At 44.7% G+C, this 23880-nt stretch overlaps 4 protein-coding genes across 12 annotated transcripts in view; 3 read left to right on the top strand and 1 right to left on the bottom strand.

Moving 5' to 3' along the window:
* The first annotated feature begins 927 nt into the window (after positions 1 to 927).
* slain2 (SLAIN motif family, member 2) lies at positions 928 to 14457 on the top strand. Of its 3 annotated transcripts, XM_068319937.1 has the most exons (9): positions 929 to 1648; positions 4415 to 4557; positions 8519 to 8686; positions 8782 to 8955; positions 9041 to 9394; positions 9483 to 9626; positions 10844 to 10930; positions 12020 to 12233; positions 12968 to 14457. In XM_068319937.1, the coding sequence occupies exons 1-9, from the start codon at positions 1164 to 1166 to the stop codon at positions 13029 to 13031; spliced, it is 1833 nt and encodes a 610-aa protein (XP_068176038.1). In that variant the 5' UTR covers positions 929 to 1163; the 3' UTR covers positions 13032 to 14457. The 3 variants fall into 3 exon arrangements, with proteins under 3 accessions (XP_068176040.1, XP_068176038.1, XP_068176039.1); XM_068319938.1 differs by lacking the exon at positions 10844 to 10930 and having other exon boundaries at positions 930 to 1648; XM_068319939.1 differs by lacking the exons at positions 10844 to 10930; positions 12968 to 14457 and having other exon boundaries at positions 928 to 1648; positions 11916 to 12113.
* Positions 14458 to 16054: 1597 nt separating this feature from the next.
* slc10a4 (solute carrier family 10 member 4) lies at positions 16055 to 18439 on the top strand. The gene is made up of 3 exons (XM_068320128.1): positions 16055 to 16804; positions 17047 to 17257; positions 17578 to 18439. The coding sequence occupies exons 1-3, from the start codon at positions 16308 to 16310 to the stop codon at positions 18091 to 18093; spliced, it is 1224 nt and encodes a 407-aa protein (XP_068176229.1). The 5' UTR covers positions 16055 to 16307; the 3' UTR covers positions 18094 to 18439.
* Positions 18440 to 18643: 204 nt separating this feature from the next.
* zar1 (zygote arrest 1) lies at positions 18644 to 20774 on the top strand. The gene is made up of 4 exons (XM_068320155.1): positions 18644 to 19345; positions 19891 to 19983; positions 20194 to 20268; positions 20353 to 20774. The coding sequence occupies exons 1-4, from the start codon at positions 18644 to 18646 to the stop codon at positions 20494 to 20496; spliced, it is 1014 nt and encodes a 337-aa protein (XP_068176256.1). The 3' UTR covers positions 20497 to 20774.
* A 183-nt stretch (positions 20775 to 20957) lies between these two features.
* The window catches only part of fryl (furry homolog, like), a 56138-nt gene continuing 53215 nt past the window's right edge, over positions 20958 to 23880 (bottom strand). For 4 of the 7 annotated variants that reach the window (XM_068319716.1, XM_068319717.1, XM_068319718.1 and 1 more), the window contains 2 exons: positions 23350 to 23558; positions 20958 to 22729 (listed from right to left, as the gene is read on the bottom strand). In XM_068319716.1, coding sequence (XP_068175817.1) covers positions 22486 to 22729; positions 23350 to 23558 — 453 coding nt within the window. In that variant the 3' untranslated portion in view covers positions 20958 to 22485. The remainder of the gene's footprint in view (positions 22730 to 23349; positions 23559 to 23880) is intronic. The other 3 variants (XM_068319722.1, XM_068319723.1, XM_068319721.1) reach the window with 1 other exon arrangement.

The following is a 23880-nucleotide window of genomic DNA, read 5'->3' as shown; positions in this document are numbered from 1 at the left end:
GGTGAAGAAGCGTGTCCAGGCAGGATGGAACGGGTGGAGGAAAGTGTCAGGTGTGATGTGTGATAGAAGAGTTTCAGCTAAAATGAAAGGAAAGGTGTACAAAACTGTGGTGAGACCAGTGATGTTGTTTGGTCTAGAGACAGTGTCACTGAAGAAAAGACAGGAGACAGAGCTGGAGGTAGCAGAGATGAAGATGCTGAGGTTCTCTCTGGGAGTGACCAGGAAGGACAGGATCAGGAATGAGTACATCAGAGGGACAGCAGATGTTAGAGGTTCTGGAGATAAAGTCAGAGAGGCCAGACTGAGATGGTTTGGACATGTCCAGAGGAGAGATAGTGAATATATTGGTAGGAGGATGCTGAGTTTTGAACTGCCAGGCAGGAGGCCTAGAGGAAGACCAAAGAGGAGGTTTATGGATGTAATGAGGGAAGACATGAAGGTAGTTGGTGTGAGAGAAGAGGATTCAAAGAACATGGCTAGATGGAGGCAATTGATTCGCTGTGGTGACCCTTGAAGGGAAAAGCCGGAAGGAAAAGAAGAAGAGATAGTATTACAGTCTCACTGTATAGCATACCAGCACAGCTAGCCGAGCCATTGATCAATACATGATGAGACTCGGCTGGCTGGTGCCTCACCGCAGGTCTCTGCTCAGTATTTCAGCCTTCAATGTGAAAGTTCAGCAATTTTGAGTATAAGTAACCTAAAATTGGTGATGTTGAATATAAAATAATATAATAATACTCATCATTGGATAAATATAACCATTTAATCTATTTCTTCCATTTTTCATCATTTTCTGTCATTATGACCGCACGTCACTGCCTATAACGTTGTGGGTCCGTTTGGTCGCCTCCTGTCCACGTGCTTTAGGTGTTGGTTACGTGCGCGCTCCCGACGCTCGACGTCGTGACGTCATCTGACCACAGCCTGTTGGTCTTTTACAGTTAGTGACGACTATTATGAAAATGGCCTCGACTCTAGCCGTGAGTACGAGAAACCGGAGAAGATGACGACGTTGAGCGTTCTAAGTCAGTCGAATACCAAAGTGACCCCTCTGAATACGGAGATAACATTTAAGTAAACGAAAACAAAGAAGAAGCGGCTGAAAAAAAAAAGAGAAGGAAACAGCCCGCCGCATATTTCGGTCGGGTTGGGGCGCCGCTATGGAGGACATCAACTCAAACATCAACGCGGACCTGGAGGTCCGGAAGCTCCAGGACCTGGTGAAGAAGCTCGAACAGCAGAACGAACAGCTTCGGAGTCGCTCTACCATGTCGTCGTCGTCCGGAGCGATGTCAGCGAACCACAGACCCCTCAGCGACGGATACGACTCGTCGTCGCTGACAGCGGGGATGGCAGCCGGTCTGGTCGGCTTCCCCGGGGTGGGGTTGGTCGGGACGAGCCGCTACAGCGGGCTGCTGGAGAACAGCCGCTGCCTGGGCACCAGGCTCTCCTATGACGGCATCAGCTTCGGAAGGGCGTACGACTACGACGGGGCATCGGCTACCGCTCCTGGGTCGACTATGAACTCTCGCTATTCGGACACGACCGGGGGCTTTACGGACGAAGCGGAGACGTCGATACTAGACGAGGTGGACATCTTGGACCTGGAGGACATGGATTGTCTCCATGAAGACGAGGACAGCTGGTGAGTGGCGGGCTCGTCTGTCTCCACGGTAACCGGTCACAGCTTTAGACGACAAGACGTCTGCCAGTAGCCTTAAGTCATCCACGCTGAAGGATGTTGTTTGGCAAGTCATGAGGAAGATGACATGACATATCATCAGAAACAAAAGATGATCTCTCTGTCCATCATCCAGTCTCGGAGGCCTGCTGGACATCCTCTGAGCCAGTTGGGTGTTTGTGATGTGGCAGATTGCTCGGCTGGTCTTTGGCACTGGTGGCCCCAGTCAAGTGAAAGTTGTTTTCGCCTTTCACACTGTCTGGTGGGAGAGGTAGTCATGGTTATATTCCCCCCTCTCAACTCCCTAAAAGCACATCGGCTGGCACACAGCCACAAGGGATCCAACAGGACTCATCGTTTCATCATGTAGATATAATTACTATACCATTGTCCAAGGCTGATCACGACAATGTTGCCTACAGCAATCATACAAACAGTGGCTGATACAGAGTATGCACATAGATAACGTGCTGGTGTTGACTATCAGTTATCGTCAGAGCAGATGTGTGTATGAACCAGATGCTCTGTTTTCACCTTATTGGCTCCAGCATTGTGACTTTATGAAGCTTTTGCAGAACCCGTGTGATTCTTGAGTTTGAGTTTGTCACCTTTCATCCCAATTCAAAGTAACCCCTGGAAGAGGCTGAGCTACATACAAAGATGAGACTCTATTACACAGCTCATGTCAGACATGGTAATGGATTTACAAACGGCCGTTTAGGGTAGAAGTGACATCAGCCACTGTCTACACAAGAATATAATGATGGGTCATCCCTGTTATCTGTCCTATTAGTAGGAGTTTGTTTGATTGATGCATCGTATGACTGACACAGTAATACACCATTTAGGCACTGCTATGAGTGTGATATAATGATATAGAAACTCCGCATGGGTAGGTCATTTTTGATGGAATTCTACGGTTACCTAGAGACTTCTCTATGGCTTGCAGCACTGTGCCCATGCCAGCCACTGAGCCATCAGGATACTTTCAAATATTGCTCATACATGCTCAAAGGCAATAGTTTCATTATGCCCTAGATGTCTGTCTGCTCCGTGTATCAGATCGGTATCTGGGATTGCTGTGTCGTGCCTAGCTCTTGAAGGTTCTTGTCACAGATTCCTGTAATCCCTCATTTAGATTTGGACAGGGTTTAAAATGCTGCGATCTCCAGCTTTTCCCCCAACTATCAATAGATGCTTGTGACATTCCTGCTAATCACATGTGGCCACATCATGTTGTTTTAGAGCTGAGGAGATGGATATAAAGCATTCAGGATGCCCAGATATTTTTCTTGATAACTGAAAAGGGGATTTCAGCCTTGTGTTTCTCTTTTGTAAGGTTTTCTGCGTCTGACACGGAATTCTTCTTATGTGTCTGCATTAGAACTGACAGCTGCTGACTCAGATTCATCATCTGAGGAGAAACTCTTCTCTTCTCTTCTCTTCTCTTCTCTTCTCTTCTCTTCTCTTCTCTTCTCTTCTCTTCTCTTCTCTTCTCAGGGCAAATTCAAGTTTCTGCCACTCTTTGAATTAAATAAACAGAAACTAGCAGTCGGTTCCATTATTTTATGTATAAATTACGAGGCCCTGTCATGAAGAGATGTTAGCAGTTACAATCAATAGAGCTGACTAAGCAGTGAACCCAATGACTTTTAAAAAAAAAGTTTGCTGCAGCAGGAGCTGAAAGTTACATTATCATCAGTCAGTTTTGTGTTAAATTATCTCATACAGTGTGATTTTTTCGAGTGTGAGGTAAACTGTGTTCACATTACCAGGGTGAGGAGGCTTGATTCAGATTTTAATGCCTCAGTTTGGAAAAAATCAGATTTGTATGGCTGTTTACACACAAATATCTAATTTATGTCACTTTTATATTTGGTCCTTGATTGCTTGAATGCATGCATGATTTGTGGCAGTTCAGCATGAGAAGGGACTAACTGATCAGACTTGATGTGGCTGAATGTCAGTGATGCCAAATAGGAGGAACAGGGGCAAAGATGACAACAGCAAAGCAGATCAGCTGGTCACAATCTCCCTATAAACAGCTAAAGAAGTGTTTGCCATCCTCCAGGCAGATAAATGTCATGAATACATTCGCGTTCAACATGTTCAATTTCTCTATGAATGTCATCAGTTGTCTCTCAACAATGACTTTTTCTGTGTTGTCGACCAAACGACAACACGACGTCGCTGCAGTGAGAGCGAGTAGTTAGTTAGACCATTCAAAACGAGCATAAGCTGTTGCTTACGTTGGAGAGTCCTGTTGGGTTTGTCTGTCTATTAAAGCACTTTGAAATGTCGGCTGATGTGATTAAGCGCTATACAAATAAAGGTTGATTGATTGATTGATTGATTGATTGATTGAACAATCATCACCATGCCTATGAAAAAGATGCAAAAGTTGGAGAAAAACCAAGTGACAATGACTTTAGTTCTTTCTTTATTTCTAAAACAGTTTTTTAATGACTGCCAGGCTTTAACATTTTGATAAAAGTAATATATAATTTTACTGTTTATTTTCTTTTTACTTAAATAGTTACGACACCATTATTAATAAAATCAGTTAAACTAGCAGTTTATGTTTAGTTTTTATATTGTACTATTGGCAAAAAAATCTTGTCATGTTGCCATGCACAAATTTTTCTTGAAGCGTATCCCAGGGATGCACAACTTTCTTGAAGTAAAATGAACTCTGCTTTTATTTTTAATTGTGTGTTTTGCTTTTTTCAGGTTGTATGAGGCAAAATTGGACAGCCCCCTTCAGAAGAATCTCAGTCCTATTGTGTGGTGCCGCCAAGCTCTTGACAACCCCAGTCCTGAGATAGAATCGGCCAAACGGTCCCTCATCCACAGACTGGATCTCACCATGTCAGGTAATGCTCTGCTCCTCTATGGAGATGTTCTCAGAGCTAAAAGCACTGCTGCAGTCACTGCAGTAAGATTCAGTGTTGCTACAGCCAGTGTTATCCTGGAACTACCAGCTATTCAAGTGTGATTGATTTGTTTCTGGATTTTAATTAAATATCCTTGTATAGTACACTCTCCACTAAGAAATCAAAGTTATTCACAATGACATACAGTATAAATCATTAATATAGTGAGATTAAGCTAAACTTTATTATCCCAGATTGAGGATGGAGTCGAGTAAAGCCTGAGGATAAGTTCAAAAGAAACAGTCCAAAGTGTTGAGGATGATTCACTCTCAACACTCCTTTCTGTTCTACAAACAATTTGGAATGGATCCAATTAAACTAAACTGAACTGATCTGCAGCTGCATCTCTCTTTTTAATATGTAGAAAGTTTAATTAGAGAAGTCAGAGCCACAGGAAGAAAGTCCACAGGATCCTTTCAGAGAGAAGGAATCCTGTGGAGCTGAAGTAACAATGGAGATGAATGAAGATGATTCCAGTGACCGTTCTGTACAGTGCTGCATTAGTTGACCACTAATTTTATCAGTGTTCCTCTCTTTCACTCAGAAGCATTAATACAATGATTTCATCTGTAATATGCTGCCCCCTAGGTCTGGCTTATCTTTAGTCCTCTGCTTGTGTGCCAGTTCTGTTATCTGAACTTTTGACCGTCACTAATTATAGTTAGTCTCTTAGTGAGGAGGACTAGGCACAAACTTTACAGCTAAACTGAGAGGGGGCACCTCCATTCTGACAGCGGTATGTCCATGTGACGGATCATGTTGAGCAATAGGCAGCTGTGATTTTCTCACTTCTGTTGTGCAAGAATCTGGATGGGACCAGAACACACCGCCAGCTCCTCATTCAAAGATTTGGGAGTTTTTAATGCTGACCGTTAAACTGAAACACTACAGCTCTTTTGTAGATACAACATTCACAGTACAGTCAAAGGTATGAATGTCACGGTGTAAACAGGGAAAAGCACATGGATTCCAGTATGACAGCTATTTTACCATATAAATCTAATTGAATGAGGAATTTGAAATGTTATTTTCATAACAACACAAACCTCAATCACCTTTTCTTTTCTCTTACACTTGACATCTGTGGGTAGTTTTTGTGTTTTTAGAGACAACCTTTACAGCATCCTCTGGCATAAACCGACATTTGGATTCAAGGCGTGAGTAATTGTGGCCTTAAGGGGCCAGTAGTGAACAAAAGCCACCGATCTGTTTAGCTGCTGACTAATGCAACAAAGAGGAAGCCAGCTAATAGTGGTGATATCACTTTAGGTGTGGAGGGAATAACGTCACCCTGCTATCCCAACTGTAATTGATACACTCTACAGTTCTCTACACATTCAGCACTAATAATAATAATAAAATGCAAAGTGAACACAGGGAGGTTTAAACATTCAAATCAAACAAATTCAACACAATGTACAATGTATGTTTTGTTTTTTTCCCCACATGCAGCAAGATGCTAGTGACTCTTCATTGTTCCCTTCTCAATTGTGGCTTCTGGCTACTCTCACACCCTACCTGCAAATGAGGCATGGAAATCCTGTTGACATTGTAATGATTTGCCTTTGTGTCAAACGAACCACAAAAAAAATAATTTTTATCTTTGCTTGAGGCAGATTAAAGTCAGTGGTGACTTCCTAGTATCATTTGTTCTTGTATTTATGAAGCAAACACACACTGACACACATATTAAAAATGATTTCAGGAATGACCGACCTTTTGTCTGCACACACCCTGTGTAAACTTCACTTGACATTCCTCAGTTATATAACCAGCAACAAGAGAGAATGTACTAGTCATGTTCACGTCAGACACAAACTCAACGTTTGATCAAGTGCACCTACAGGACCACAGAGGTCCCAATACACATTCTGTAGATGACTTCTCCTAGTCCTGTGCTATAAGGGCTTCTCTTAAACCTCATGGTGTTGAGTCATCTCACCTCCTCCCTGCATGTTCCTGCCAGTTTAATCACGTATCCCCGTATGGTATTCACCTCTCTCACTTACAAAAGCTGCTCTGTTTGCCCTCGTCGTGTGATATATCCAAAGAAGATGTTCCAGCCAGATTTGCTTCTTTTTTTTTGTTTGTTTGTTTTAATCTCAATGCCAAGTATTTTCTTCCACTTCTTATTCACCAGTTAAGCCCTTCAGGCCTTCAGGCTCTTGTGTACTGACTTCATTCTTTTGGGATCTGACCTGAAGTTTCCACAGCTGAAAAGCTGAGATGGAAAATCCTCCACTAAAATTTCATTTTACAATATATCAAAATAGCCTCAATCAGCAGGAGTACAAAGAACAGCTTTCCTCACTTCTTCTGACTGCTTTTATAGTTTTAGGGTGAAAGCTCTTGAGGACAATCTGTTTTGGTTTGGTTCCTGTGCTGTAGATCCTTTGTGACTGCTCTGTGGCTCTTTCCATTGACGATGTGATGCTAGTGTTTCTGCCACATTTAATTCATATGGGTTGCCTCACTCATGAATATGTAACTCAGATGTGGCCAGTGTGCATTAACATTTTGTTCATGCATATATGTGACCCACAAGAGCACACACAGTGGAGAATATCAGTGTTAAATCTGATATTGGCGACTAGTTTCATCATCCGATAATGTGTCTATGGGTAAATGACAAACGAAGCGTTGGTTGTAGCTAAAGTGCCCAGCATCACAGACCTACACATTACACTGTCATTGACATCTGTCCGTAGCTTTCCTGTGTGGACAGCAGCAGAGTGCATGATGGTAAGTCCCTAAATATTGCAGGAGGAGGAGAGTGCAGAGCGCTAACTGATGGAGTTTGTAGAAGGAGGAGGTGGTTCCTCCTAAACGCAACCGGTCATATGTGAAAACCAGAGACACGGTGGCACGAGTGGACATTAAGCCTCTGAATAAACTAACTATAACATCGGCCATCAGTCCGTTCAGAGCTGAATCTCATGACAAAGACAGAGGACTCTAGACTGGAGCCTTTGACTGCAGCTCTCACAGGGAGTGCTTTGTGTTCTGTATGTATGAATTGAATGGCACGCATTGTTAAGTGCTTCTCCGAGCCGATGATGCAGGAACTCCATCAGACCCTACTCAGCATATGGTTTAAGAGACTACCAGACCTCCAGCACACTGTAGAGCTTTCACACAGATGCCGTCTGTGTGCAGACGCTACTGTTACACAGCAGAGCAGTGAATGTTCACTTTTAATAGTTAATCTTCCTGTCATACGCAGCATCTACATTGCCTTGTATTATTGGCGTAGTTGTACGTTGATCACTCCTAGATGTTTATTCTACTAATCAGTATTTTATTTATTGTTGTGCAGTAAGTGTTACTATGAGTGATGATTGTTTATGGCTGCTGATGGTTAGTAGCAGTCGATGTAGGCATGATGATTTCAGACTGTTTTTCACTCAGTCAAGTTGTAATGGATGTCGTTTCTCAAGTTATTTTCTTCATATTTGGCATAAATTCACACTCAAGTGTTACTTTTGTTTATCATAAACCCGTGACACGAGGGCTCAATCCGGAAGATTTCTTGTAAATTCAAAGATTTCCTAGTTCTGTTGAGGAAGAGTGTGATGTTCATTTCTTTTTGTGCAGACGTCTGTAAAATTCATTTTTGGGGGGGAGGAAGAGACACAGCACTTTCTCCTCCGTCTCCCACTGTGTTACACACCAGCTATATCCTCGTCAGTGTGCTCCTCCTCTTCATCTCCAGCATCTTCACAGGTTGCTGCAGGGCTTTCAGCAAGAAGTTAAGATCCAACACTAACTGATTTTATGCCTCTGTCTTTACTTAATCCATTGAACATCATCTATACTGATCAGAAGTACTCAAGCCTGGAAATAATCACTATGCCGTCCCACAGCCTAACTGATATTTTTGTACTTTTCTGTGCCTTTGCAGCCAATAAGCGCCGGAGCATGTATGGAAGCCCCTACAACCAGCAAAGTTATGGAAGTCCATACAGCACAAACACAGTCAACAGTCCTTACAGCAGCGGCTTCAACTCTCCCTCCTCCACCCCCGGCAGAGTGCCCATCGTCAGACAGCAACTGCTGCCTGGGAATGCAAGTATGGGCCTTGCTATTGTTCTCTATCACTTCTAGATAGTCGGGGGTTATGGGCTGTGGTTCACTGAGGTGTTTACAAATCGTTTCCTTCGCCAGTGCACCAACGAAACACGGCGGCAGAGAGGAATCCTCCAGCAGTGAGCCCACAGTCGTCCGTGGACAGCGAGCTGAGCACTTCTGAAATGGATGAGGACTCTGTGGGCTCCTCCAATACCTACAAGCTCAATGATGTCACTGATGTACAGATACTGGCACGCATGCAGGAAGAGAGTATGTAACTGCGTCATGTCGTGTAGTATTGTTCTGTGACATTCCCTTAGTGTGATGTGACTTCGACTGTACCCCCGTTTGCCAGGTTTGAGACAAGATTATGCTGCAACAGCGTCCAGACGGAGCTCAGGTTCGTCCTGCCACTCATTGCGGCGTAGCACCTTTAGCGACCAGGAGTTAGATGCACACAGTCTGGAAGATGAAGAAGAGGCGGTACACCCAGCTTTCTATCTGCCCTCCAACCGCTTCAGCCCCTCCCCTAGAAACTCTCCTCGTGCCTCCCCCAGGAACTCGCCCCGCTCTCGATCCCCTGCCCGCTCTATCGACTACAGCCACAGCCGCGGCTCGCCTCAGCCCATTATCAGCCGCCTGCAGCAGCCTCGGCACTCGCTACAGGGCCACGGGCACGACCTGCAGACCAGCGTGGTGAAGAATGAAGGTGAGCAGAGGGGGAGGCAGCTTCTTTCTGAACTGTTTTTTTTTTTTTTTTTGCCTGAGCTAACTGCCTACCATTGTTGCTCCCGTAGAAAAGCTGCGTCGGAGTCTCCCCAACCTGACGCGCTCCTCTGCGGCGACAGCCCAGAGACAGGAGCCCGTCAAGAACAGCCGTAGCTGCGAGTCCAACCTCCAAGTGCCAAACGGCTCGCCTCGACATCAGAGCCAGTCAGCTAGTGAGTGTGTTGCGACAGACACACACACACACACACACACTCTTCCTCTTTTCTACTCAGCATGGGTTTTACGTCACATAAACACGCGTTCTTGACACACTAACACATTAAGTCCAAAGATTTTATCTTTAAGAGTTTAGAATCTCAGCTCTGTGGGTTTAAAGTTTCCACTGGATGTAATCCTGCAACGGGAGATCAAATTAATGGTGTTGTCCTTTATCCAAAAGCAATAATTCTTCTGTGACAGTAGAAGAAAAGAGGACACAGGTTAAACAGCAGCTTTCAGGTGGTTAACATGCGCTGACCGGCTTCATCCTGTCTGAACACTGCATGTTCACGTGGCCTGATGGATTCAGTTTTAGACGGACATCTAATGCAGTCATTCTCGAAAAAATACCCTGTTTTTCTGAATGAACAAGGTTATTATGTCTTAGAGAAACTTTATTTTTCTGAATTATGCAGGAGCTGTACTTTAGAGCAGGATTCTATTAAGGCAGTCCAGCTTTGATTTGTTTTTGTTTTTGAGACACTCGGGAGATCCTGCTGTCACAAAGTATTAAAGTAGATAAAGTAGGTGTTGTTGTTATTAGCTAGTCGACCTCTGAACTTTACAGTTGTTAAAACAGAAGAGACTTTCTGTTATTTGTGTCTATTTCTCCAGCAGATACTCATTTTGTTTGCTCTCTCCTGTTTCCTCCAAACACTCACAGTTACCTTAGCTGATGTGTTCTGACATGAATTAATACTAATAATAATGTGTCCATGAACTCGTACAGTATAGCACTAATAGAGGCGATTCCATGCATGTGAGAATTTTTTGAGGTAAACTTTTCATTCAGAAAAACAGGACTCATTTAGTTAAACCATGTACCTCTACAGTGTGACGAGTTTACTGTCCTGAGCTTTGGCTGAACTGGGCATGCAAGACTCCTTGAATTCTGCCTCCATCACTGACTTTTCTTGGCTGTAAAGCATGTGAAACCAACCGGCCTCTATTTCTCTGTCTGTGCTGAAACAGATGGGATTGTCTATTCAAACTTTCCTGACAGCCCGCTGCTGTTCCACCTGAATGGAGCTGCTTAGCGCCCCCTAGTGGTCACAGTCGCATCTGAGGCCTCTGCCTCCACAGACTCCTTTTTTTTTTTTTCCTTCAGAGCTCTTATAAATATTAGGTGATATGAAGTTGACCACCATGCTGAAATGTCCCTGTTTTCCAGCAAAAGCTCAGCTTCCGAGATACTCAGCAACTTCTCACTCCTCCCCGAAACCCAAACAGCACCTCCAAAGCCCAACGGCCCTTCGAGGTAACCTCCTGCTGCTGAACCAGCTGGAAGCTGAGATCAGTCTCACTCATAGTCATGTACAGAATGTATTTCTGAGCTGCCCGTGTACTGAAGAAATAAAATGGCTAATTTAATACGTATAGCCAGCCGATCGCCGTTGAATCATCAGTTCAGCATCGCATCAACCGTCACAGCAAGGCGGTTTCGGGTCGAGTCCCGCTCTGTTGCGGCGTTTGCGTGTTCTTCCCGTGTCTGCGTGGGTTCTCTCCGGGTTCCACGGCTTCCTCCCACCTCCAAAATCATACACTTCAGGCGAAGTGGTCGGTTTCAGATTGCCCGTAGGTGTGAATGTGTGCGTGAGTGGTTGTCTGTATACGTGTGGGCTCCGCGGTTCACTGGCGTAGCACCCGGGAGTATACCCTGCCTCACACCCTCAGTCAGCTGGGATAGTCTCCGGCACCCCACGACCCGTGAAGAAGTGGATTTAGAAAATGGATGGATGATGTCTGATTCACTGAGGCTAATTGTTTGGCTGCTCTCGAGGGAACTCCCCACACAGGGGGGTGTTGTCGCTGACACAGTCAAACGAACCAACAGGTGTTAAGGGACACCAGCAGCGCAGCATCAGCACCTTCCTCCCAGCGCTGAATTAAGGCCTGTGTCTGTTGTCTTCATCTTTGTCTAGTCCCACTCTCCTGTTGCTTTGGAGAAGAAGGTGATTTCAGTGAGTATTCACTGAAGGCTTCCACCTCTCTATAAGTATCAGTCATTGCATAGATGTTGTGGTATGATCCGTGCATTTGGTTTCTACTCGTACATGTGTGCATCCCCTCATCCTGTGGACACATTTAGCGTTTGTAGGAGGAAGCTGAACAGTTCGTGTGGATGTTTGTGTTTTTTCGTAGTTTCTAAACTCCTAACATGTTTGACTTCATTTGTGAATTTGTGGTGAATGCAGTTAAGAAAGACGTTCATATGTGTTTGGTGGTTGTTTGGTGTTTCAAAGGTGTGCAGATTGTGATGTCATTGTGCCGTCGGTCATCATCGTCATCACTGATGGACTGAAACACACGAGCCTTCAGGTAGATCTCACTGACTTCCTGTCTTCAGTCCCCTCTCCCAGTAAGATGCGAACCCCGGCCACCCCGTCCCCCCTGGCTCTGAGGCAGCCAGTGAAGGCCACCTCCAACCCTGGTTCTGCCACCTCCACCCCCACCCGCTCCCTGGCTCCGCCCCGCAGCGGTCTGCCCCGCCCCAGCACAGCTACAGGAGGAGGAGGGGGGATTCCACTGCCTCGCAGCAAACTGGCCCAACCTGTACGCAGGTGTGTACCACACACACACACACTCACACACACACACACACACACACACACACACACACACACACACACACACACACACACACACACACACACACACACACCCTCAGCTTGCATCAGATATAAAGAAGGACCAGCTACAGGCCGACACCAGCCTGCAGACCATTCTGACAAACAAAATAAAAAATATTTGTCTCAGAAAAAAAATGTCAGAAAACATTGAAATCCATCTTGTGTCTTCCAGGTTAAAATTGTTTACACAAGATTTAAGAATAAATAGTCGTCAGGCTAAGCAGTATAGATACATTTATTACACACATACTTGCGATGACATTTTCTGTACAAATACCTGGATTTTGTGATGATGTGAATGGATCACATCACAAATTGGTGATCCATTCCAACCCTCCGTCTGTGTTGATTGTTAACCTAAAGAATATAGAACATTTCATTCAGTTATCATTTGAGGATGATTAGTTTTAATGAACTGCAAGGAATTAATTAAAAATACTAATTTATAAGTGAAGTATTCTATTATGAAGTATTGTATTGTGCTGTATGTATTTCTAAATGTTGTAGTTTTTTCATTATTTTGTCTTAGCCAAAAGAAGCCTTTAAAGACAGGAAGTTTAACTGAAACAGTATATTTGTAATTAAAGATTTGTTATGCATCATGCAATTAAAATGTGAGCTGAACTGATTTTACCAGGAAACTGACTCTGAATTTGTTTGGTCAGGTCTCTTCCTGCTCCTCGGACGTACAGCGGAACGGCTGACAACTGGAGAGAAGGTTGTTACTGAGGAGCGCCAGCAGGAGGCTCTCGACTCACGTTATCAATAGGAGGCAGACATTACAACATGGCACTTTATCTACCGAGATACAACTTAAAGTGAAGTGAAAAGAGACTATGTCCCCAAAAAATATACAATTTATGATTATTAAATAAAAGGCTTCAGAGAGGACCCCCATCTGTCTGTGGTGCGTCTCTGGACGGATCAGGCATGCAGCGCCGCCAGCAGAAGACGCCTCACCTGCCTCGGTTTGACTACAGTCACATGACAGCCCACTCACTCGATCACCTGGCTTGCCTCCTCACCTGTTCTTTTTTCCACCTCCCTCAGGTTGAAATGCTTCCATGCATTTCTCTTTATTTATCAGACGTAGGAGGGCAGTGTCTGTGGTGTCTGTGCAGGAGGAGAACGTCCTGTCATGTTAAATGACTGGATGTCATTGAACAGAGGTGCCGTAAACGCACCTCTGCGTGGGTCTGAAATTTTGAATCCTTCTCCTCGTGAAATCAGGCAGAATGTATGCACAATTATTTTTTTGGAAATTATTTATTCAAATTATTTAAGAAATGTATGTCCAGACATCCTTATCAGTATTTTATTTCGATTTCAGTTGTTTAAAATGTATGTTTTTATCTTCAACTGCAAGCTAACTCTCCAAAGCCTTTTATTGTTGTCAAAGTGTCAGATCGTAACTTTTGAGCTGCCAAAGCCTCAGTTGTGGTTTATACCTCAGTTTGCAAACATTTTCTTTTCCATTCAAGTGCATTGATTTAGATCTGATGTGTGAAAGGGCGCCAAATAAAATGACATGTTTTCACACTGTCAGCCTATGAAATCGGCCCTGGTTCATCAGAACCACTCCTATCACAATTATGTTGTGTGGATCATCCATGCCATGAAGAAATGTGACATGTGCCGGATGAGGTTTTCTGGATTTTACCCCTTGTGCTATGAGTCAAATGGTGTGCCAGTGCTAAGGGAGCCAATCTGTGAACTGGTTTGGTGGTTGTTAAAAAAACAAAACAAAAAAACAAACAAAAAACAGTGCCTATAATTTACAGTTTCACTTTTCTTTTCTTTTTTTTTGTCATTTTGTGCCAATTTCTGGTTTTGCCAATATTGGTTGCAGTTTTGCCTCTCCGCTCATTTGATTTGCTTGCCTGTTTCGATTATGTAACTGATCGATACATTTATAATTGCTTTAAAAATGTTAAAAATACGCCTTCATATTTAGAACTAAATGAAATTATTTATTAAAGAGAAAGGTGCCTCCGGTAAAACTCAGATTCAGTGGAAAGCTACAAAGAATGTTGCAAAAAGAAACCACACCTTTTGTGTGAAACCTTTTGTTATTGAATTTTTTTATATCCACAAACATGAAATTTGGTTTCCCTGTGTGAATTCACATTTCAAATAAAAGCTGAACATCGTTCTCTTTTCTTGGATGTTTTTTTTAATCCTATGCATATTTCAGTAGTATCTATACAATGATAAAACAACTAAAAACCATCCTGCAGCTTAAGCTTTATGTATAAAGTTTATGCGCTGAACATGGTCTTCTCCATGCTCAGACGTCCAGCCTGCATTTTAGTCACTTACAGGGTGTCATCACCAAATGTTGTCACCATGCATCTGGTGACAACAATGAAGAATCTGCCTTCACTGGTTAGTTTGCTGTATTATAGGTGATAATAGCTATAATAAGTGTCATTATGTGAATCAAACTGTAATGATAGAGAACTCTGAAGAGTTTTTATTTTTATTTTTAATATTCTACACACACCCAGCTGCTGGTCCACACCTGGAGTCACCAGTTTGATGGTGTCTCCAGGACGGGAGGAGACGGGAGTCTGAGTCACTGGCTGGTCAGTCGTTCCTTCCCTGTCCAGACTTATGACGTCACTGCTCTTATGTTGTCAGGACACTCGGCTCCCTCTGTGTGTGACCACGACCTGCAGACACACACACACACACACACACACACACACACACACACACACACACACACACACACACACACACACACACACACACACACACACACACACACACACACACACACACACACACAGTAGATGAGGATGAATAAAAACAAATAAGATGTGTTGTAATGATGGTGGCTACTGCAGAACACAATACTTCACATGATGGAGCCAGAGGATATTAATATTATTATACTAGAGAAGTACATTTCCTGGAAAACACACACAAAACTATACATGTTAACACCTCAGAAAGGTTGGAACTCACTGCATAATAATAAGAATAAATAATAATAAAATAATGAGGACAAAAAATATAAAACTGACTGCAATACATTCAGGTGTCAGCTGAACATCCAAGTGGCAGAAATATAATAAGTTCATATTTATAATATTACTGGCAGCCAACTATTAGTTAAATATTACTACTGTAAGAGTGGTGGTAATATTATTGGTAGTTATCATAATAGTATTTAAAACAGGAAAGGCAGTAGAAGCGTTACTGGTAATAACCTGTCAGTAACACCAGTAGTAAAGGTTGTAGCTGGACAGCTTTAATGAGGACAGGCAATATCTTGCTCAGTGTTACACCGATGAAGATAAAACCTTTGGTCAGAACAGACAGCAGGTGTCTGTAGCAGGTCAGGAGGAGAGACAACAACCCGCACTCACACACCAGTGGATAAAATGTCGGACTTAAAGCACACAAGAGAGCTGCGCCCCATTAAGTTTGTGTTGCGCGTAATGCGCACACTCCCTGTAAGAAAGAGCAGTTCCCTCCAAAGGAACCGACTGGCGGATTTTCACAGTTTGCTGCACCAGTATAAAGATGTGCACAATTATCATCCATGTAGGCAGTGCTTACTCGACCTCGACAAACAGCTGCCTCAGCTCCGGAGTGTAAAACATGCTCTTTGTGTTCCTACAGGAAATATGACGGACAGAGCGGAGCGGGGGCTAATTTCTGCAAAGGAAAAAACTGTCAATATGTAATAATTACATTGATATTTTATGGTCCCAATCCATGAATGAGCGGCGCGCATTACGAAAGGGCATCCCGTGCGTTATTGATTGGTCCATTACTCTCAATGGAGCTCTTGGACGTGCGCAGACTCCCTCCGGCTATGCGCGTCTATCAGTGAGCCAATGGGTGACACCAGTATGACTCAAGACACTCTACTATCAGGTCCATGCCACCATCACGTCCTCCGCTGTCTTATTAGTGGCAGTGCGCCTCTAGGGGAATCATTTTACGCACCGGCACCGACACACACAAACTGACCGGCCTCCGTCCTGTTGCGCCATGGAGAACTCCAGTCTGTTGGGTGGCGACGCGCAAAGTCTTGGCTTTATAGACTCTCGCATGTTGGACTCTGGCTTGAGTGGGATAGTGGCCAAAAGTCACGTCTTTCTTGAAAGCAGTACATTCAGAAGTGCCCGTGGGGCTGAGTTCATGGCAGCTCCGCCGACTGGAGCTACTTACCTGATGCCCGCCTTTTGGGATTCCCCGCTCAGTCACGGAATCAATGTCTTTGTGGGACTTGTTCTTTGCTTCACCATGCTGGGGCTGGGATGCACGGTGGACGTCAGCCAGCTGGGGGATCATATTCGCAGACCCATCGGGGTGCTGCTGGCGCTGATCTGTCAGTTTGCGATCATGCCCTTGGTAGCGTTTCTGCTGGCTTTAATCTTTTCTCTGAATGATGTGGCAGCGATGGCTGTCCTCCTCTGTGGCTGCTGTCCGGGAGGAAATCTATCAAACATCATGTCTCTGCTGGTTCACGGAGAAATGAATTTAAGGTAAACACACCCCACCCATCTATTTAAATATCAAGGAAAAACATCAAGTAAAACCGAGTCAGTGTTTTACAAGGCGAAACGTACGCGCAAATTGCGCACAGTTCTTGGATGAACTTTACGCACGATTATTTAGTTCTATGTAGTAAAAGCCTTAAATCAAAAACACATTTCTCGTCGGACTAAACTAAATCAAAGACCCTATACTAGAATAAAACGGTGCGTCTCTGCTCTCCTGCCTCCAGCATCATCATGACCATATCCTCCACCCTCCTGGCGCTGGTGCTGATGCCGCTGTGTCTGTGGATCTACAGTCGGGCCTGGATCAACACACCTGTGGTCAGCCTCATGCCATTCGGGGCCATCATCCTGACTCTGTGCAGCACTCTCATCCCCATTGGTTTGGGAGTTATGTTGAGGTATCGCCACACACGCGTGGCCGACGTTGTTTTAAAGGTAATTTATAAAGCAATTTCTCAAGCTTATGATTCCTTTTTAATTGTTGAGTGGTAGCTGTTAAATGAGCAATCAATACGTTTGAGCCGTCATACTTTGGTTTCAAGAGCACCTTTTCTCAGAAGGGCACTGCGTAATTTTCTCCGTGGATGCTGACTAGGAATAATGACATCAGAGGCTTTGTGTCAGGAAGAGCTCCTCCCATTCCTGATCAGGTCCACGCGTGAAGGAGGACCCGTCAGTTCCAGGCATTGTACCACACAGAGACTATTCTATCTTTTAAATAAAATCACCAGCATCCTGTAATCCTGTCCCTCCAGGCGTCTCTGTGGTCTCTGCTGGTCACACTGGTGCTGCTCTTCATCCTAACCGGGGCGATGCTGGGCCCGGAGCTCCTGTCCACCATCCCACCGGCTGTCTACGTGGTGGCCATCATGATGCCGCTGTGTGGCTACGCCGCCGGATACGGTCTGGCTGTGCTCTTTCACCTGCCACCCAACAGCTGCAGGGCCGTTTCCCTGGAGACGGGATGTCAGAACGTACAGCTGTGCACCGCCATCCTGAAGCTGGCCTTCCCCCCTCAGCTGATGGGAGGGATGTACATGTTCCCTCTCCTCTACGCCCTGTTCCAGGCAGCTGAGGCTGGGGTGTTCATTGTGGCCTACAGGATGTACAGGAAGAACGTCCTGCACAAACCAGAGCCCATGGCGGACGGTGAGGATATAACGTATCAGAGGTTTCACGATGAGGACTTCGATTCGTCTTACGGTGCCGTGACGAGTGACCCAAACACCATCATGTTGGACCCCTGCCCTCCTGACCCAACACCTGTTTGAGGTGCACATTTAAAAAAAAAAAAAAAATCACTTCCCAGTCAAGACAGTCAGGAGCAACAAGACGGGACTGGTCATCGATGAAGGAACACCTGGAGACTCTGCAGGTGCAAATCCAGCATGTTTTATCAGGACCTGACTCATTTGTGCCGTAAGCTTCGCTCATCCCATCTGAAAATGTCCTCCTCACGTCTAAAATGAACAGAACCTCACATTTTACATCATGGTTGTGCTTCTATAAAGGCGTCAGCCAATAATCACTTCGCCAAGAGAGAATTTAGTTTTACAAAGGAGTTACTGCGTGTGCATGCGTGTGAGGGTGCAAAGACATATCGGTTATTTATCGGAGTGCCAATCCAGTCTGAACCAAATGTACTATATGTGTATATTATCAACTATCATGACAATAAAACTGTATAGAGACCAAACTGAAGGGGTTCATGTTGTCACCTGTGTGAAGATGAGGTCACACCTGACCGTAATCACTCCTGATGGTGTGACGTCAGAATTATTTAAATACCCACACCTTCCCGTCTTGATTGGTTGAACAAAAATGGCCACGTACTGTGACGATCCAGCTGACGGCTACTTCTATCCATCTTACAACCCTTACGCGGGGAGACACCCCCGATCCAAAGCCGCGGGGTGGAAATATAAGAGTTACTTCTCCCATTATGGAGACACTTCTGATGCTTTCAACAACCAGCAGCGCGCCCAGCTCAAGTCCATCTTATCCCAAATCAACCCGAAGCTGACTCCCAGGCTCCGGAAGGCGAACACCAGAGACGTGGCGGTGCAGGTGAACCCGCGGCGGGACGCGTCGGTGCAGTGCGCCCTCGGCCCGAGGACCCTGGTGGCCACCAAGCGGGAGTTGTGGTGCAAAACGCACAAAGAACCCGCGACCCCCGGTAGCCCCAAGGCCACGGGTTCCGTGCATTACCCCCGCACCCTGGCTGTGTATTCACCCATCGCCTACAGGAGCGTTACATCCTTCCTGGTGGATGAGAACAACAACAACAAGGGGGAGGAGGAGGAGGAGGAGGACGCCCCCTGTGGAGACGCGCAGGCCGGCGTCCCGCCCGGTGACCCCCCGGGGAAAAGCAACGGGAGGAAGAGCAGAGATCACCGGGCCGGAGAAGACGGAGAGTCCGCCAAGATCCCGGAGCAGCGCGGGAAGAACAAGTCCAGACAGAAGAGCGACGACTCTCAGCCAATCACAGAGGGCCTGAGCAGCAAGGCGCGCGTGCGCTTCCAGGTGAGATTTAAAAGTAAATTCCTTTTAAAATAACTTTTTTTTTTTTTTTTTTTTTTCCCTGAAACCAGTTTTCCTCACAGGACCACAACGCGTGAGGAAAAAAAAAAAAAAAGACTCCCACAGCGCCACCTAGTGTTCCTGACGTTTGTTAGAATCCAAGACATCTGAATCAAAAGCCACCAATCAGATCCAGGAGGCGTGTCTCCCCCCCCCTCTCCACGTGGCAGTTCGGCGCCATAAATCCTACATGAGGTCTTCTAAACATTAGTTTACTGCAACAGTACCGACTGTTTGGGTCAGAGTTGGGTCTCGAACTGGAAGCTTCCCTGTTGGGACTTGAAGTAGCCCAAGTGTCACTATGGGTTTGAATTTGGGATTTCTTTAAATAAAACCCAAGTTTAGTTTTAAGTGTCCCAAATTATCTCATTTGCTGCCAGCCAAAAAAAATAAGTCCATGTGTTATAAATTCCAGTCTTGATTCTGACATTTGTGTAGCGTTGTTCAGTCGGAACTCTCATTCACTGCCACGCCTTTATGCCAACCAGTTTCTGGAGCAGAAGTATGGATATTATCACTGCAGAGGATGCAATCTACGATGGGAGAGCGCTTATGTTTGGTGTGTTCAGGGCACAAATAAGGTGAGCTTTTTTAAATTCTGTCTAAAGAACCCACATCCATTAAATCAGAGGTTGCTGGAACTGGTTTTCTGCTCCTCCAGCCTGACTGATCTACTTTCATGACTAGATCTAGAATTTAAATACTTTTCAATGGTGTTTTTGTACCTACACTTTTCATGATCAGATTAAAGCATAGTTTCAAATCTATGCCCTAATCTTGGCTTGTTCCAGGTCTATTTCAAACAGTTCTGCAGAAAATGCCAGAAAGACTTCAACCCATACCGTGTTGAGGACATCACATGCCACGTAAGGCCCCCTTTCTAACCTCTCTACATCAGAATGCCCCCCGTGTGCATCAGCTAAACCCAAACCCATTTGTTTCCCTCCCAGACGTGCAACAAAGCACGTTGTACCTGTGCGATAACACAACGCCACGTTGACCCCAAGCGGCCCCACAGGCAGGACTTGTGCGGCAGATGCAAAGGCAAGCCGCTGTCCTGCGAGAGCACCTTCAGCTTCAAGTACATAGTGTGAGAGGCGTCTTAACTGAACTCGCTCTGCGACACGTCAGCACAGGTCCTGCAGGGCATCTTCGACCCCGTACCACTTAATATACAGATGCAATAACGGCATCTTGATTCAGCCCATTTCAAATCTTAGTTTTGTGCCTGTTTGTGTTGAAATTAATGGTGAGCACTTCGTAATAAATGGTTAACTTGCACGCTGTCCTGATGCGTTCCTTTCACAAATCGTCTCACTAGTGGAAATGAACACACATCTTTACATCAAGTGTTCAGAGGAATCTGGACTTTATGGTCGAATAGATGAAGAAACCATGACTAAGGAAAAGGAACAAGCAACTTATTTGGGCCAAGAAAAATTAGACCAGTGGAAATGTTTTCTGATCTGATGTGTTCCAATTTGAATTTCTAGACTCTCCACACTTGACAAACCACTTCAAGTGATTCATGTGAAATAAAACTGAGCTCATGCCATAGGATTAAGTCTTTATTTATCCAGAAAGGCTGGCGTGTGAGTGAACAAAAAGTAATGCATCTCTACATTAAACATCTTCCAGGTAAATAATATATTCATTAAATAACAGCATTCAAATGTACCAGACAAGCAGGGGAGGAAAAGAACAAGCTGTGAGGAATGAGTACAGTGACTGTTACAATGTGCCATGACAATATCCAGAAAACATTGGGACAATGGTTCACGTCTTGCAGTCACAGCAGCGAGGAGGGCCGTAGTGAAAGCTTCAATGACCGCCGAGGCAAAACACCTCGGACCCCCCCCCCTTGTTGAGGTTCAAAGCATCACCCATGACGTGCTAACAAAAAGAGAAGGAATGCATACGACCGCTGGGGTCCCAACAGCAGATGGAGGCTACATTTCGTCTCCCATCCATCCACATCATGAAGGCAGACGGGTCGGCTTGTCCCATAATGAGCCCTGACCCGGTTTGCAAGACCACAACCCGACATCTATGGAAGCCTTTGGGACGTTTTAACGTTTGTGATTGGATGATAAAAGGTGGAGAGAATTAAAGAGTCAAATCTGGTTTCACTCGTCACATTAGCTTTATACATACATCCCATCTGGATGAGCAGTGCATTACACAAAAGTACAAGGGAAAAATACTGGTTTACACTATACATTTTCTAAAATATATACAGAGTAAAATAAGTTATGTATCCATAATGAGCTGTAGCCAGTCTGCGCAATTAAATGCATTAATGTGTGAGTGTATACCAGAATATCTAATATATATCACACAGTCAAGAGTCTCTAAAGGCAGCTACTTATTTGGTTAAAGATTGGGTTTGTATTAAGACCTGTCGAAGGGGACTCTCCTCTCAAAGCAGATCGATAAACATTTCTCTTTTTACACTCCCTGAAGGGAAACGTCTCTCACAGGGTTTCAATTACATGTTAAATATCCTAACATTTACAACCTAGGATGTTAGCTCTAATAAAAAATACATTTCTCAAAAAAATATTCTTGCAGTGCTTTTCCTCTTTCAAGCATGCTTCTGAAAACTTTTTTTTTTTTTGTTAGTTTGGTTTTTTTTTTTTTTTTTTTTTTTAAAACAAGATTTTTCTGTTTGCTTATGAATCTAGACGGCTTCTCCTCTGAAACCGTCTTGGATGATTCGACACCACCTCCCAGCTGGGTGGGGGGTGGGGGCCCTCAGAGGGGCCGCAGATCCAACAAATAGGAAAAAAAAACAAAAAACTTCTTGCGTCTTCGCCGCCACGTGACTTATTGCAACGGAATTTTGCAAAGTTTGCTTAGTCAGGGGAAAAAAAAGAAGTTAGCTTTAAGCATTCATACATGTAATAATATATGTTAAGAGTCAGTTACTCCCACGCATCTCTTAGCCCTTTATAGGAGGAGTCTCGCTCGCGCCCCCCCACTCCCCTGAAGCCCCCAGTCTGCTGTTCCTCCACAGCTGATGTGAGGTCTGTAGAGCAGACGGAGGTATTTCGTCCAGGCTCACTGCCTGCAGTGCTGCTGCTTCACAGTCCAGTGCTGACCATGGTGGCGTGCTGCTGCTGGCAGGCCTGCGCCCGGCTCAGCGCCTCACGGATCTGCAGGTTGAGCTCCATGAGGCGGGTGCTAGCCTGAGACAGGTCCCTGCTGGGGCCCACCACTGCCAGGCAGCCTGTCTGACCCAGCGTCTGGTGACGGAAGTAGATGTGAAGGAGGGTCTGGACAGCGTTGTCGGTCTCGTTGCCAAAGATGTCGTTGGGCCACAAAGACCTGCAGAGACATGAATCTGAAGTAAACAACCTGACGATGGCCCACATCTGTGATCACCGCCCGAATACAGTGAATTGTCTGTTTAGTGGAACCCCTTCTCCACAAAACATTTCACGTAAATCTGCTCGTAAATCTCTGGGTCATCCTGTTAACAGTCAGACAAAACCAATGAAAACATTTTCTCCTTGGCGGCAGCGACAGGAGAAAAACCTCGAAAAACAATTCAAGGTGAGTTAAAGTGATTCATCAAATTAAAGTCAACATCGACGGAATACATTAGAATAACATCTTAAGTAATCTACTATAAAAAGCCAGTGTGTGTGTGTGTGTGTGTGTGTGTGTGTGTGTTTGCTGCCATCAGTCATTAGTTCCTGGATTTTTATGACATTTATCATCATTTGTGTGATCAGTGTTCTATAATTAAGCTGTTGAAGCAATTTTTAAAAAATTGAACTTATAAATATTGAAATAAAGAACTAAAAAGGAGCTAACATTGATAGAAGCACATTTATTAACCACTCCAGTAGACTATGTACACGTCTACACACCCACTTTTAAATTTCCAGCGATTAGGCTTGTAGTCACTTGAGGTGATTAGGAGTGTTTCCAGTGGATCTCACCTGAACACTTTGACCTGCGTGATGGCGGAGCAGAAGTCTCTGGCTCTCAGCGTCTCAATCAGAGACTGGATTGCCGTCTCGGTGTTGGTCTGGGCAGCGTCTGACATGCACACATCCTCCTGACCATCATTTCCCGTTTCTGCCTCCTTCAAACAGCTCTCCAGGATCGTCAGCTCTTCAGACATGTTGGTCACCTTAGAAACAGAGACCTAAAACCTTTATTACCACAGCACACATATTAAAAATAATAGCAGGGAATAAACCTTTACCAAGTATCAACTGGAGGAGCTCACCCCATCACTCCATCGATATGAAAATGATTTGATTTTGTGACTATAATCTAATTAAAGCTCCTGCTACAAGCAGCACAGGGCAGCTAGACTACAGAGCACTTCAACAACCGCTTTAATATTCTGTACTTAAACGCAGCGCTCTGCCTTCACCATCTAATTTCCTGCTCGCTCATGTACGGCATTATTATAATAAAAAACTCCGAAAACATTATAACAACTATGGAAAAAGAGATAGCGA

Source organism: Antennarius striatus, chromosome 7, assembly GCF_040054535.1.
Source record: "Antennarius striatus isolate MH-2024 chromosome 7, ASM4005453v1, whole genome shotgun sequence".
In the NCBI taxonomy this organism is placed as follows: Eukaryota; Metazoa; Chordata; class Actinopteri; order Lophiiformes; family Antennariidae; genus Antennarius; species Antennarius striatus.
This window is presented reverse-complemented; position numbering and strand designations above follow the sequence as displayed.